Genomic DNA, 15,356 nt, shown 5'->3' with positions numbered 1-15,356 from the left:
ATCAAATAAGTTTCGTATTTTATTCGTTTATCTTAGAAACGCTCTTGCTTACTTCCTGTCTGATGACCATGTACCAAATTTAATACTTGAAAAACTCATAAAGCCACAATAAATAAATAAAAATGAAAGCAAAACACCCAATCAGAGTCTGGAGTGATTCTATAATACTAATACGTCACAATGTATAAATTATCGAATAAAATCAAAGTACAACAAACAGTAGTTACTGATTGTGACCCAACGGATACTTCTAGTCTGTTTAAAACACGGCTGTAACTTAAGTAAAAATAATCGTTGCGTATATCGAAAACACGTTTAAATTTTTAGTTGACTTACCTTTTTTAAGCATTTCTTTCTCTATCTCTCTCTTTTTAGACAGTCAAATAACAATTAAACTAAGTACTTTTTACACATTTTTTTATGAAAAGCGGGCTAAAAAAAAAACAATTCGTAAATTGATGAGTCAACAAAGGGAGATAATCCATAAATTCTTTCAGTGGGGTGACTAAAAAAACGGGCATTAACTCTAAGTAAGCCCCGTTTCTTAGTGTTTTGTCCGAAAATGGAATGAAACTTTGGTCATAACTAGTTTATTATATTCAAAACATCACATCAAAACACTAGGGTCTTTGCCTTTTGGTCAAGATCAAAGTGTAGTATCTGTTCTTCAGATGCTGCACTTCTTTTTCTTGTTCTCTTTCAGTGGAGGAGAAATCCTTCACGACTGAGACAATTTTTATTTATTTACCTTTTCTCCACGTTAAAAAACGACCCTGGTGTCTAACTCTGTCCCGTGGGGAGGCATAGTAAATAGGTTCTCCATTTAGCTTTTGTTTTTTTGTTTTTTGGTCACCCTGTATTACCGTAAAATCCAATATCTCTTCTCAATATTAATATTAAAAAAAAATGTGTGTTGTTTTGTGATTTTCGCTTTTACATAACTTATACCTTATTATTTCTAATTTACTATGAAGCGTTTATTTCAATAAGAAATAAAAGTGCAATAGTATAAAATAAAACGAATTAAAATTACGAAATTAAATGCAGTGCAGACAGAAGCAGCATATGCATTTCTGTTTCGGCAAATTTTTACTTCTTTCCACTCCTTGTAATGACGAGTTGTATAGGTGCACAAGCATGTTGAAAACGAATATCACATTTAAATTTTGCACTGACAAGTAGTTTTCTGGATAGTAAGACATTTTTCCAATGCATTACTTAATGGCGTTCACGATTCTCAACATGGGGTAGGGGAGTGTTTTGTAACATGCATTAATTCCTTTCAGTTTTGAAGAAATACGGCCACCAATGGAATTACATTGGACAGTAAAGGTATTAATATCCAGAAAACTATTTGTCTGGCCCAAATTTAGATGCGATATTAATTTTCAGCATATCCGAAAACCTCACACATTAACATTTTAAAGAGTGTTTTTTTTTTTTTTTTTTTTTTTAATGTTGAGGTGGAAAGAAATTTTTAAAAATGGTATGTTTTTAGTTTACCGACTCCTCCGCATTCCCATCTAATTTGTCGACTTGTACGGTTTTCGGATACGCTGAGAACGAATATCGCATTTATTTTTTTGCGCAAACGCGCAGTTATCCATATTTGAAGACATTCAGTATCCAACGTCACTAGTATTGTTTTTGCTGGTGGCCATCTTGTTTCCCATTTAGGAAAAAAAACCAAAAGAGCCAAAACATGGCCCCAAAACATTTTTCGGCTTCAATACCGAAATGAATACCCCCCCCCCTCCCGCACCCTTCCGGGTATTTTTCCGCTTTCCGATATAAAAACGAACAATCTTTTTTCACTTTCTTAATTACATTAATTTTTTCACTTTCTTAATTATATTCATTTTCACTTTCTTACTAAAATGCGCTCACGCGTGTAGTCACTTAACGTTTCACAAGGTGTATGAATACATGGGGGACATTTTAAATGACAAGAAATATTTTTCATAAAATAAAGTTTTCACTTCATTTAAGAGTAAAAATATTGCTGTCAGTAAGTTTTCACAACCGGTTTACAAAAGCATATTTTATGTTTTCCTTCATTTTTTTTGGGGGGGGGTATTCAAATATAGAATTTGTGTACTTTAACAGGTGCTTCTGCAGTTTAACTAACCGTTTTTCCATGGAGGGGCGGGGGCAGGTGTGTTGTGGCGTGCCTCCATGGAAAAACGGTTAGTTAAACTGCAGAAACACCTGTTAAAGTACACAAGTTCTATATTTGAATACCCTCCCCAAAAAGAAGAACGAAAACATAAAATATGCTTTTGTAAACAGCTCGTGAAAACTTTTTTTTTTTTTCTTTTCTTAGATCAATTAAAAGGGGTTAATACCATGCAAACCGTAAATGTTCGATTGATTTTGTGGCCTGCAACATCGAATACCCCACCCCCAATAATAAAACATATTAGTGGTCGGTATTTACTGTTCTGTTGTTGCGAAAGATAATATTTACCTTTTAATCTATTTTAATAAATATTACTCTAAGTATTGTTTTTAATTTATGGTGTTTTCTTTACGTTCTTTCCTTTCGCTCAAGATTTCTTGGAAATTCCCACATCCCCCTCCAATAAACCTTACTTTCTTTTGCGACAACGCCGGTGGTGGAGAGGGGGGGGATTCCAATTACATGTGGCATGTTTAGCTTCTTTTGGTGTTTTTTCGTTATTGAAAAACAAGATACCCGCCATTAAAAATGATAAGGATTACGATGGATACTGAATGTCTTCAAATATGGATAACTGCGTGTTTGCGCAAAAAATATATGCGATATTCGTTTGTAGCGTCTACCCCGGAACTAATTCTGACAGTGACATTGAACATTCACCATTTCCGGAGAGTTCCAAAAAAAAGACAAAAAAAAGGCGTGGCGTTAAATTCGAGGAGTCTCTCGCTCTCTTTTTGCTCGCGAACACCAGAGGAGTAAGACGCGTTACTGCCACGCTCTGTCGCTCATGCGTGACACACCCTGTGCCGGTTCCAATGGTGAAACCACACAAAAAAAAAAAAACATTCTTCTTATCTATTCACTCCGCTCCTTACCCGAACGACTTTTCTAAAGAAAATTAATTCATCGTTTCTTTCCAACTTAACGCCAAAAACATTCGACCAGTTGGGAAGGATTTCTTCTTCTTTTTTTTCGGACTCAAAATAAACACGAGTGTGATACACCAGGGCAAATAAATTTACACCTCTTATAACAAGCCAAGTCTGATTATTTGTTTTTAATTAATTTTTCTAAATATTTGTTTTCTTATTAATGTTTTTGAAAAATTAATTTTAAGTGAGCTGTTTGTTGTTTTGCCCAGCGAGCACCTCGCTTCACTGGTGACCCCTTTTTTTCGTCAGACTTTGGCAGAACATGCAAGGAATTGTAGATATTATCAATAAGGAAGAATTACCTGTAATCACACAAGGGAAATTTCTCAGCGACCACGCGCACGCCGAATGACGTACATGTCGACCTTAGCGGCACATCAGTTTTTCTAGGCGTAAAGGATCTCACAGAGATTTTCTGCGGTCATCATTCTCTTCAACGCGTTCCCCACGATGGACAGTGAGGCGCTTCCTTCAACGACGGCTACTCAGGCTATTTTGAGGATTCCTCCTTTTTGGACGCACGATCCAACATTATGGTTCCCACACGTAGAGGCCCAGTTCTACACGCAAAGGATCCTGAGCGATGTGACGAAATTCAACCATGTGGTGGCCGCATTAACGCATGAAGTAATGGCGGAGGTTCGCGACCTGATCATGTCACCCCCTGGATCGATCAGCTACGATTATTTCAAATCGGAATTGATTCGTATGACAACCGATTCACAGCAGAAACGCCTTCGTCAACTTCTCGTAGAAGAAGAACTCGGAGAGCGGAAACCGTCTCAGTTACTCAGACGTATGAAGCTGTTGATGGGTGAGAACTCACTACCGCCAGACATACTTAAACAACTTTTCGTTAATAGACTGCCATCGAGTATTCAAATGATACTCGCCTCTTCGAATGACTCCACAACCATTGAGGAGCTAGCGGACCTAGCCGACAAAATTATGGACGCGACCGTTTCCATAGCCCCAGTTCACACGCACAGCTCTAACGATGCCCTGCCTAATGTTGCAAACCCCTTCACGGATATACGCGAGGAACTAGAGCGACAGGCTCAAATGATTCACGACCTGAGTGAACAGTTACGTGGCCTCGAGCTCAAACCAAAAATGCATAAGCACCCCACTGAGCGAGTCCGTCCCCGGCGATTTAGCAGCACCCAGAACAGCAGTGGGCTCTGCAAGTACCACGCGCGTTTCGGTGAAAGAGCTTACCGATGCCACCAGCCATGTTCATATACAAAGAAACGTCTCTTGGGAAACACCCAGGCCAGGCAGTAGGAGCGGCAGACACTCCTGGCAAGAGCAACATTCGTCGCACCTTGTACGTGACTGATAGAACCACTGGTATACGATTTCTCGTTGATACCGGTGCGGAAGTCAGTATCATCCCTAAGAAGTTCGTGAAAGAGAAGCATCCTCAATCAAACTTATTTCTACACGCAGTGAATCACTCCTCCATTCCTACTTACGGAGAGACATCGATAACATTAAATCTTGGATTACAGCGCACACTATGTTGGGTCTTCATCATCGCAAAGCTACCCATTCCGATTTTAGGGGCGGATTTTCTGCACCATTTCGGCATCCTTGTAGATGTCAAACGCGGCAAACTCATTGATAATAACACTGGACGTTCTGTGCAAGGCATAATCAGTGGGTCGACCGAGATCAGCCCAGTTATACGTAAAGACACCATGGATCTGTATACAGATTTGCTGCGAGGTTTCCCGGAATTAACTCGTCCTACGTTTAACGGTGACAAAGTTAAACACGATGTCACTCATCATATCCAAACAAGGGGATCGCCTGTGAGCACGCGCCCGCGCAAACTTAAACCCGATCGTTTAAGGGTGGCTAAACAAGAATTTGAGCACATGTTGGATTTAGGCGTTATTCGACCCTCTAATAGTAATTGGTCATCGCCACTCCACATGGTGCCAAAAAAATCAGCCGGCGAATGGCGCCCTTGTGGGGATTACCGCGCACTTAACAGTCGCACTACTCCGGACAATTACCCTATTCCGCATCTGCAAGACTTTTCTAACTCGCTTCACGGAAAAACAGTGTTCTCCAAAATCGACCTTGTTCGCGCGTACAACCAGATTCCCGTACACCCAGAGGATGTTTCTAAGACTGCGATCACAACTCCTTTCGGCCTTTTCGAATTCTTACGCATGCCTTTTGGATTACGTAATGCAGGGCAATCTTTTCAACGCTTTATCGACGCAGTTTTGCGAGGACTACCGTTCGTCTATGCATATATCGACGATCTCCTCGTGGCAAGTGCATCAGAACGTGAAGACTTACAGCATCTGCAGCAGTTATTTCACAGATTGACAGATTATGGCATTATTATTAACCCCCAGGTCCCGCATCCTTCTTCATGGCATGAACCATTGTTGTAGTACACGCATCAACTGATCAGCCATGTCGTGAATTAATGCAACCAATGTCATGTGTACTGAGAGCTCATATTCTCTCACTAATTCTTTGAGAGTCGTCTTCTAATGAGCATCTCATTGGCAGGCTTGGTATGAACTCATGCTTTCCCGCTGAGAGTTTCTGACACCCACTTATGCACACATGCAGAGTCGGTCTTAAGTTGCAACACCTTAGTCTGCCAGTGGAGCGATAAGTTAATCCCCTTCAACACGGAATTCAATTCAGCCAGATTAATATGCCCTGCATCGTTCTCAGGTCGATATTCTGGCCCTCCATTATGCAGTGGTTCAAGTGGGCAGTTATCTGCCCATTTCCACTGATAGAGATAGCTGCACACGTGGAAAATTTTCTGATATCGATTGGGACTGCACCCGTACATCCAACAGTGATGCCCCCCAATGCTTTTATCGCATCGATCCCTAACAACCGATCAAATCCCAGTGGTTTACACCATGCGCCACCAGAGCATCGACCCTAACACAGTCACCATTGCTAGTCGAAATAGTGACTTCTCCTCTTCCGCAGCACATAGGGATGAGCTTCCAATAGTCACGACGTCCACTTTTGCTGTCTTCCAGGATCGACATCGATTCGCGTCTATTCTTGTATGTGAGAATCCTGTGTCAATTAATGCTGAACACCGCATTCCATTAAGATGTAGATGACAATCTCAAGGAGCGCCGCATTTACATCTTGATAGGGGAGTAGGCTGGAACTTATACCTCATCCCTTGTTCGTTTTCTCGAACAGTTCTAGGCCCAGTGTCCAACCTTGCCGCATCAGTAACAATGCATTCCATGGTTTCAGTAATTTCTTGCTATGTGACCCTTGCAGCCGCATTTGAAGCAATTTACTTCTGTGCCTGGGCTATCTCTGGCAGGAACAGCAGAATTACAGTTTGATGGACTCATGGCTGCAACCATGTGATAACTTTGATCCCTCATTGATGTCAAGTTGTTCTAGTTTGATTCCCTCAAAACCAGCCGGTCCAACCAATCGTCTGATATTGTTGGCATACATGTTCACCTGCTCACCAACCCATTTCACCGTGGTTAACTTCCTGTAAGCAGTGATCGCACCATCCATGTATGCCTCCTTTAATCGAGTCCCTATCCGCTCGACATCCAGTTGGTCAACCCTACCCATTTCTAAGTAGAGGACCAATTCATCTCCCTTCAGGTACAATGGAAACAGACTTGCCACGTTGTATATCTTCTGGAGTTTCGCGACCAACCATAACATTTTTAGCCATGCTACTACGTCCCCCTCGCCAGTAAATAGCTTCACCATGTCGCTGCTTAGTTGTATTTTCACCATGATAATGGCCGAAATAGCTTAAAGTGTTAAAATTAATGTTTTAACTCGGTGAATAAAAAAAATCCGTCTCTCGTACTAAAAAAATGACTCAGATTGTGTAAAGCAACCTTCTCTTGATTTCTCAACTCTTCTTTTTCTTCTTTTTCGTCATCGTCACAAAATCACGATTACATTCTGACCCTCTCGCAAAAAAATAACGTCCTTATATACAGATTTTTAATTGTGACAGTACCACGATTTGCATATCTTTCTTCCCTTCTCTTTTCCTTGTACGGATTCCGGGTTCAAATGATGGTGGTACTTGTGCATAGCATTTGGTACCCTCAGTGTTGTTCAGTTCAGCTACACTTTGTGGCCGGATTCGAATCTCCTGACTGGCTGTAATCATAAATCCTGGCACTGATGAGTTCCAAATGTATGAAACACTGTCTGTAGATATTAAAATAATTAGTTTATATATATATATCTATATCTATATCTATATATATATATATATATATATAAATATAAATAAAAATTACAATAAGTTTAATAAGGTAATCAAAATGGTAAACTTAAAATATATTATAAATATTAAGGAGTTAATATTTACAAGTAAAGTAGTCTCAACCAGATGTAAAAGCTCAATAAAACCGAAAAGGAAATAGAGCTTAAAATATGAACAAATGATTAATAAAACATGTTAAAAGACATCTTGAAAAAGAGTTAAAAACATATTTAATTTTAAAAAGGAAGCACTAGATAAGTGGATAGTCCTTAATCCGCAGAGTTTCGAAGAAAAACTCTCCTTCTCATCAGAGGGCAGGAATTAGCAAAATGCGGGATCGGATTTTGCATGTAAAAGTATTTAATGAAACTACAAGTAACCAACTAAGATCTGTGACTTACTTGTAGTTTCATTAAATACTTTTACATGCAAAATCCGATCCCGCATTTTGCTAATTCCTGCCCTCTGATGAGAAGGAGAGTATTTCTTCGAAACTCCACGGATTAAGGACTATCCACTTATCTTGTGCTTACTTTTTAAAATTAAATATGTTTTTAACTCTTTTTCAAGATGTCTTTTAACATGTTTTATTAATCATTTGTTCACATATATATATATATATATATATTTATATATATATTGAATATATTTTACCTGGAATAATATACATACATACATACATACATACATACACACATATATAAATATATATATGTGTGTGTGTGTGTGTGTGTGTGTGTGTGTGTGTGTGTGTGTGTAAACATGTGAAATACTACCTTTGTAACATTTTAATGATTAACAAACAGTTTACATGTTGATTGCAATAAATGCATAGGGTGCACATGTGCGTTTTCACCTAACAGTAATCAAGAAGGAAATCAACAATACAAAGTTACACATGTGCACGGTTGCTGGTCTTCATTCTCCGATTGTCTATGCACGGCTGTGATCCCATATAAAACTCAAGAATCTATTCACACATGAAAGCACAATGGACACTTATCGGCTTTGAAATGTTTTATTTTGAGAAAAATTGTCTATGGTAGGAGAGATCTATATTTAATTCTGATAACGTGTTAACTTGTTTTTTCTAACTTAGTCTCAAGACAACATTAATTTAGATTCACTCTACATTTTCAGACACATGTCGTCTGTCTTGCTTCCCATCTCCAACTGACTAAAAACTCTGTTCTGTCTTTCGAATGCCTGATATCAGATTTATGTAATATCATTTGTCACTTGCATTTCTAGTGCATTTTGTCTAGGGAAGTAACCAACTTCACTTATGCCATATACAGGTGAGTCTATTTTCATTTGCTGCCAGATCATCTTGTCATATACTATGTAACCTCAACGAAATGTATACTAGTTAACATAATCTCTACTAAGTAGTATAGGGTTGCAGCATATAACCCATGTTTAGTGAGATGCATAATTGTAATGTATGCAGACAGCAGGTTTACAATGGGAGAAATATTTACATAAGGGAAGAGAGACCACCAAGAAATTGATGATATCTTTATTACTTTAAACTTAAATTAGTTTTCACAGGAACGGATGAACTCAAAAATAATTCCAACCAATAAAAATCAGATACTTCAAAAGTAACAATATAATGTAGTTGTTAATCTTCTTCAAAAGTGTTACTATATTTTAACATCGGAACCCAAGACCTTGTATTTGAGTCAGTTGCAAAAAAACTAAAAACAAACAAAAGAAGAAATTCGACTCAGCTTTTTTTCTGGTTTTAATAAATGGCATTTATTACCGTTTCTTTCCACACAACGCCTGCAATTTGTTTTGTTTTTTTACAGTTCCTATTGTACTATCATGTGCCTAAAAGTCTCTCAACCTGTCAACACGTCCATCTCACGCTAGCAGCAGTTACAACGATTCTGTGTCAGATTTATAATATGATACAAACTTAAGAAATTCCTATAAAACAGTTGCTTGGTGAACACACATTCACAGTTATTTTGGGTGATACCTGTGATGTACCTCAACCATCAACAACGCCCACCCTTGAAGACTATAATTCATCCACCCAGAAAGTACACACACACACACACACACACACACACACACACACACACTAGTACTTTGAAACAAAATTTCTGACCTTTTTATCTACTTCTTATGCAAGAACTTTAAAACATTTCAACGAATTTTGGTCTTTCTTAGTATATTTAACATCTATGTCAAAATTATCGATATTTATATTTTGTCTGATAATTTATGTTTTCTTGTTTAAGTTCCAAAATTCTTGTTGTTGAATTAACATTTGCTAACTGGTGACCCATTCATAATATTCATGTTTTTATACAATCTTTAATACACTAATGCAACTACATGCACATTGTTCACGATGTTCTTATAATTTTTCAAAGACGAAATTCAAAATACAGAAGATTTATCACATATAACGATGTTCCATGTGGTGATTATGATTCATTTGAGATTTCCAACAGTAATACTCATACCAGATGGTGAACCGCATAGCCAGTCTTTTTTTTATGCCTATAGATTAACAGCTGATAATCCTTAGTGGTCTCACAGTGTGATCTACACGTTTTCTATATTATAACAGAAAGGCAGAACGAGTTAGTTGAGTTTTCTTTGGTCTCATCTTTATGATTCATTGTTTTACTTATGTTTTGATTTGGTCGAAACTTGTAGAAAAATCATGTATCTGTGTAACATTTCAAACTAAAACATTGTTACTTGCTTTAAACTTGAGTCGTGATTTTCTTTTTATCGACTATATTGTTACAACAACAATCGAGACATGATTGATACTGCAACGGTTGTTAAAATCATGCATTGAAATCAGACAAAGGAAACTGTGTTACATATAGGGGTTTCATACAGAGAGTCTTATTATAAGTGATGTTGTATCTTAGTGAGAGAGAGAGAGAGATGTTGTTGTAAGAGTTCTAGAGAGGGATGTTGTGAGAGAGATTGTTCATGTTATTACGATTCTTATATATTAAATGTTCATTTCTTAGACGTGTAGAAGAAGAAAGCTCTTAGGTTAATAGATGTGTTGCTATGTGAAGCTCTTAGAGTGAGGAGATAGTGTTCAGACAGTCTTAGTGTAGATATGAGATGTAGATTTACATTGTGGATATGAGATGTCGAGACGTGTATGTAATGACATTTTATAACACAGACATATAGACATATAATACAATTTTCACTTTACCTTTTTGTAAGAATCACAAACACAAGATGACGTTTTATCAAAACACATGATGGGTTTATTTCTTCACGACCGGCCGGGGTTTTCTCATCAAGAATTCAAAGTTTCACATTTTAGTTTCAAAGTGATCGTCTCGCTTTTAGACGTTCGAATCCCCAGACGCTCTCTGAGTTTCTCACTGACTGTCTCCAACTAACTAACTCTCACTTCCTATATTGAGAAATCCATGCATGTCCGGCCAACGTGATCAAACTCACGTGCCATCACATGCACGAGTCGCACGTTTCCCGAACATTCTGATTTTTCAATAACCTATTTTTTCTTTATTTTCACAAAGGAATTCAACCTACATATCTAATTCATTTAACCCATATTTTATTATCCACATTCTTTTAACAATGAATAGTTTATTTATTATTTATTTCATCAGAATTAACAATTTACTGGACATTCCATTTAAACCTATTGTTCTTTAAAACTTATGTCCAGGGTTCGATTTCTGCTTTCTCTCATTTTATTTTCATTTTAAGTAATCTCTCTATTTTTATACTTACATGAAAAGGGGACAGCCCTTATCATGTAACATCTGGACAATCACGGCCTGTGCAGTAAAAGCACATAGACACCCATTTACATATTTATGAGGAAAATAAACAAAGAAAAACAGAAAATTATTTATATATTAATCAACATTTTGTCTTTATTTCATGACTTTATCAAGACAGATTCCAAAAACGAGTCGCCAATGTATTAATATATTTTGCACTATCTACCAAGCTCCAATCCATTGCCACAATGTTACATCACTGTGCCAGTTTTACAAGTACTTGTACATGTGCTTTGAAGAAGTCATTGCATTTGTATCCACTCAATGTATATATTCCCGAAAAAATCTAGCATCTAACAGTAAAATCTCACTCCTTCATTGTAGAGATCTCTAGATGCTGAAAAGCTATTCTCTATAATTTTTTCCCTCAGATTGCTAGATTTATGGAATTCCGTCCCTACTTCTTGTTTCTTTGACTACTAACATACAGAAATTTAAATGTAATGCAAACAGACATCTCATTCATCTCCTTGCATAGTCCCCTGCAGACATGGGCCAAATAGAAGCTCCTTATGTCCAAGTGACAATATGCCTGGTTTGGGGTGAACAAAAGAGAAAAATATATTACTAGTTCCTTACCATAACCGGTATAATGCTTTTTTTTTCATGGACAATGTTATTGAATTGTTTTCTTCTATACTAAAGTAGTTGTACTTTTCTGTTCTTCTGGGTCTTTGATATCAGTATCTTTATGAAGCTATATCTTTTCCATTGGGACCTTTTTCCCCAGCTCCGATGAAGCATTTAGCACATTTGTCCAGGCCAAACTTAATTCCAAGATCTTTGAAGAAAGTGTGCACCACCTGCAAGAGTTGACTTAAGTGTCTGAACTAGTATACAGCTTGAGACCATCCATGAAGAGCAGATGGTTGACTCTTTTGTTTGGGTCTTGTTGACGGCCAAGGCACTCCAGCTTTTAATATTCTTCATTTTTTTTATTTTTCATTTTACTTCAGTCTAAGTTCTCAAAAATCAAGGAGCCATCTTCCTAAGTCTAATAATTGATCTCTATATGAGATACATATAATATCTATGAGATACATATAATATATATGCGATACATATAATATATGAGATACATATAATATCTATGCGATACATATAATATATATGAGATACATATAATATCTATGCGATACATATAATATATATGCGATACATATAATATATATGAGATACATATAATATATATGAGATACATATAATATATATGCGATACATATAATATATATGAGATACATACAATATATATGAGATACATGTGATATATAAGAGATGATATAATATATATGAGATACATATAATATTTATGAGATGCATATAATATCTATGCGATACATATAATATAAATGAGATACATATAATATATATGAGATACATATAATATATATGAGATACATATAATATATATGAGATACATATAATATATATGAGATACATATAATATTTATGAGATACATATAATATCTATGAGATACATATAATATATATAAGATACATATAATATATATAAGATACATATAATATCTATGAGATACATATAATATATATAAGATACATATAATATATATAAGATACATATAATATATATAAGATACATATGATATATATAAGATGCATATAATATTTATGAGATAAATATAATATATATGAGATACATATAATATCTATGAGATACATATAATATATATAAGATACATATGATATCTATGAGATACATATGATATCTATGAGATACATATAATATATATGAGATACATATAATATATATGAGATACATATAATATCTATGAGATACATATAATATCTATGAGATACATATAATATCTATGAGATACATATAATATATATGAGATACATATGATATATATGAGATACATATGATATCTATGAGATACATATAATATCTATGAGATATATATAATATCTATGAGATATATATAATATCTATGAGATACAGAAAATATTTATGAGATACATATAATATATATGAGATACATATAATATATATGAGATACATATAATATATATGAGATACATATAATATCTATGAGATACATGGATATTCGAATGTCCCATTAAAGTTCTTCTATACCTAACAAATACTGAGTTAGTAAAGAATTTGAGAACATTATTTCCCTCTCCCCAATTGACTATTTAAACGTGTATTTATGCCTTTCTTGTGTTCTCTTACTTACTGGATTCCAGGACAAGAATTCATCTAGTCTGGCAGAGTATCAAGCTTCATAATATTGCTTGAGGTAACATTACTTGGAGAAGGTGCACCATTCTTTGTAAACGCCAGTATGGGTTAGTCATACCAAGGAGGTATTTTCTGAGCCACGAATATTATGTGATTTTGAATATTTAGTCAGGGTTTACTTGTAGGGAAAGTATCCTCATACCAGATTGTCCTGACAAACCCGTAAAGAGAGAGATTAGACATCAGAGGATATTGTCTAATAGGCATTCAAGTTCTCTCCAGTAGGCATTCATGTTCTTATACTGTAATTTTTTGCGTCTTACTATTCTGAGAAAATGATAACCTACATGTTCCACACGAATAATGTTTATGTTTACTTTGGGTTTGTATGTGATTTGTTAGAGAAGAATAATATGAAAATATTGATCCACACTCATTACAGTATTAGCATGGTTTTTCTCCTAGGACAGTTCTAAATGATGAATCATATGCTTTACATGAAAATTATGGAGCTGAATATCTCATGCATAAAAGGTTTTTCTTCTGTTTGCATTGTTTTTAAATAAATGCTGTGTTTTTAAATAAATGCTGTTTTAAATAAATGCTGTGTTTTTAATAAATGCCGTGTTTTTAAATAAATGCTGTGTTTTTAAATAAATGCTGTGTTTTTAAATAAATGCTGTATTTTAAATAAATGTGTTTTTAAATAAATGCTGTGTTTTTAATAAATGCTGTGTTTTTAATAAATGCTGTTTTTTTAAAATAAATGCTGTGTTTTTAAATAAATGCTGTGTTTTTAATAAATGCTGTGTTTTTAAATAAATGCTGTTTTTTTAATAAATGCTGTGTTTTTAAATAAATGCTGTGTTTTTAAATTTATTCTGTTATTTCTAAGTAAGTAAAGTGGATTTTGTAAGTATCTCATTTATTTTCCACATGTATTCGCCGAGAAAAGTAAAATTTAATTTTTGGAGGATGGGGTGGTGGTGGATGATTTAATTGAGGAACTTCAATACTTTTAAATATAAACGTAATTTCTGTTTCAATTTCTGTTTAATTTAACAAATTTCTGAATGTTTGGATTTTATGTATTGCATCCAAGATTTTGGTAAATTCGCAAGATTTTCATCTAGATTTTTCACTTGTGCCATTTTTTCTTATTTAGCATTTTTTGTCACTTTTATTCTGCCATTTTCCGTTGTTGTATTTACCTGTGGCATTTTTACTTAAATTTGGATAATTAAAAATATTTTTTTATTCACGTTCACCCCTAACAAGGCATCGCCACTTGGACGTAACGGGCTACTATTTGGGACCGTGCCGAGGAAAGATTAACAAGACGTTGGTTTACATTACATTTAAACTTCTGTACATCAGTAGAGTCAGGGAAACAGGTAGCAGGAAGGGAATTATAAAGTTCAGCTCCAGCTGTTCAACGAAAGAAACTATTAGAGTAGAAAGCTTTCTGGCATTTAGTAACCTTAACAGTGAAGGGAGGAGTGAGATTTTGTTGCTAAGCAGGTTTGTTGGGGATATGTACATCGAGGGGACACAAGTGCAATGAGTTCATCAGAGCACATTCCAAACATAATATTTGTAAAACAGGTACAGATATGCAACATTGTCACGATGGGGCAAAGGTTGGAGCTTAGCTGATAAAGTGGGACCATTTAGATTTAAACCTTTTTTTGAACTCTATTCAAGAGGGAGAGGTTAGTGGTAAATGCACCAGCCCAGAAAAATTAAACTCTTTAATGAACAACTGACTTTGTATAAACCACGTGTCACATAAAAAATGCAAATTCATTTTTATCTGTTCCGTGTCCAGAATTTCTCCTACATTAAAAAAACCAAAACCAAAACAAAAGGCAATCCGACATTTTAACTGATTGCAATCAGCAGTAATTTAAAGCAGAAGCAGAACTGAATGGTGCTAGGTTAATTCTCGTCTCCGAATTATTTCTTTTCAGTATTGACTTTAAAT

General features: G+C 35.4%; 2 protein-coding genes across 4 annotated transcripts in view; one reads left to right on the top strand and one right to left on the bottom strand.

Moving 5' to 3' along the window:
- Nucleotides 1-15,356, bottom strand: part of LOC145242335 (uncharacterized) — a 31,522-nt gene that overhangs the window by 14,303 nt on the left and 1,863 nt on the right. The window contains exon 1 of one of the 3 annotated variants that reach the window (XM_080105348.1): nucleotides 337-1,687. The exons of 1 other annotated variant lie outside the window; for it this stretch is intronic. The gene's annotated coding sequence lies outside the window, so the exon portion shown is untranslated. Of the gene's footprint in view, nucleotides 1-336; nucleotides 1,688-15,356 lie in introns of those variants that run through there. One more of the 3 variants, XM_080105347.1, reaches the window with a different exon arrangement.
- LOC145242806 (uncharacterized) lies at nucleotides 3,562-4,395 on the top strand. The gene has a single exon (XM_080105935.1). It carries the CDS (start codon nucleotides 3,562-3,564, stop codon nucleotides 4,393-4,395), a length of 834 nt encoding a protein of 277 aa, XP_079962061.1.

The sequence above is a fragment of the Euprymna scolopes genome, chromosome 21 (assembly GCF_053919585.1).
Source record: "Euprymna scolopes isolate OS-2025 chromosome 21, ASM5391958v1, whole genome shotgun sequence".
Lineage (NCBI taxonomy): Eukaryota > Metazoa > Mollusca > Cephalopoda > Sepiida > Sepiolidae > Euprymna > Euprymna scolopes.
This window is presented reverse-complemented; position numbering and strand designations above follow the sequence as displayed.

What these genes read in the sequence shown, in the direction of transcription:
- LOC145242806 (XM_080105935.1), top strand. Translation starts at nt 3,562, where the DNA reads ATGGACAGTGAGGCGCTTCCTTCAACGACGGCTACTCAGGCTATTTTG.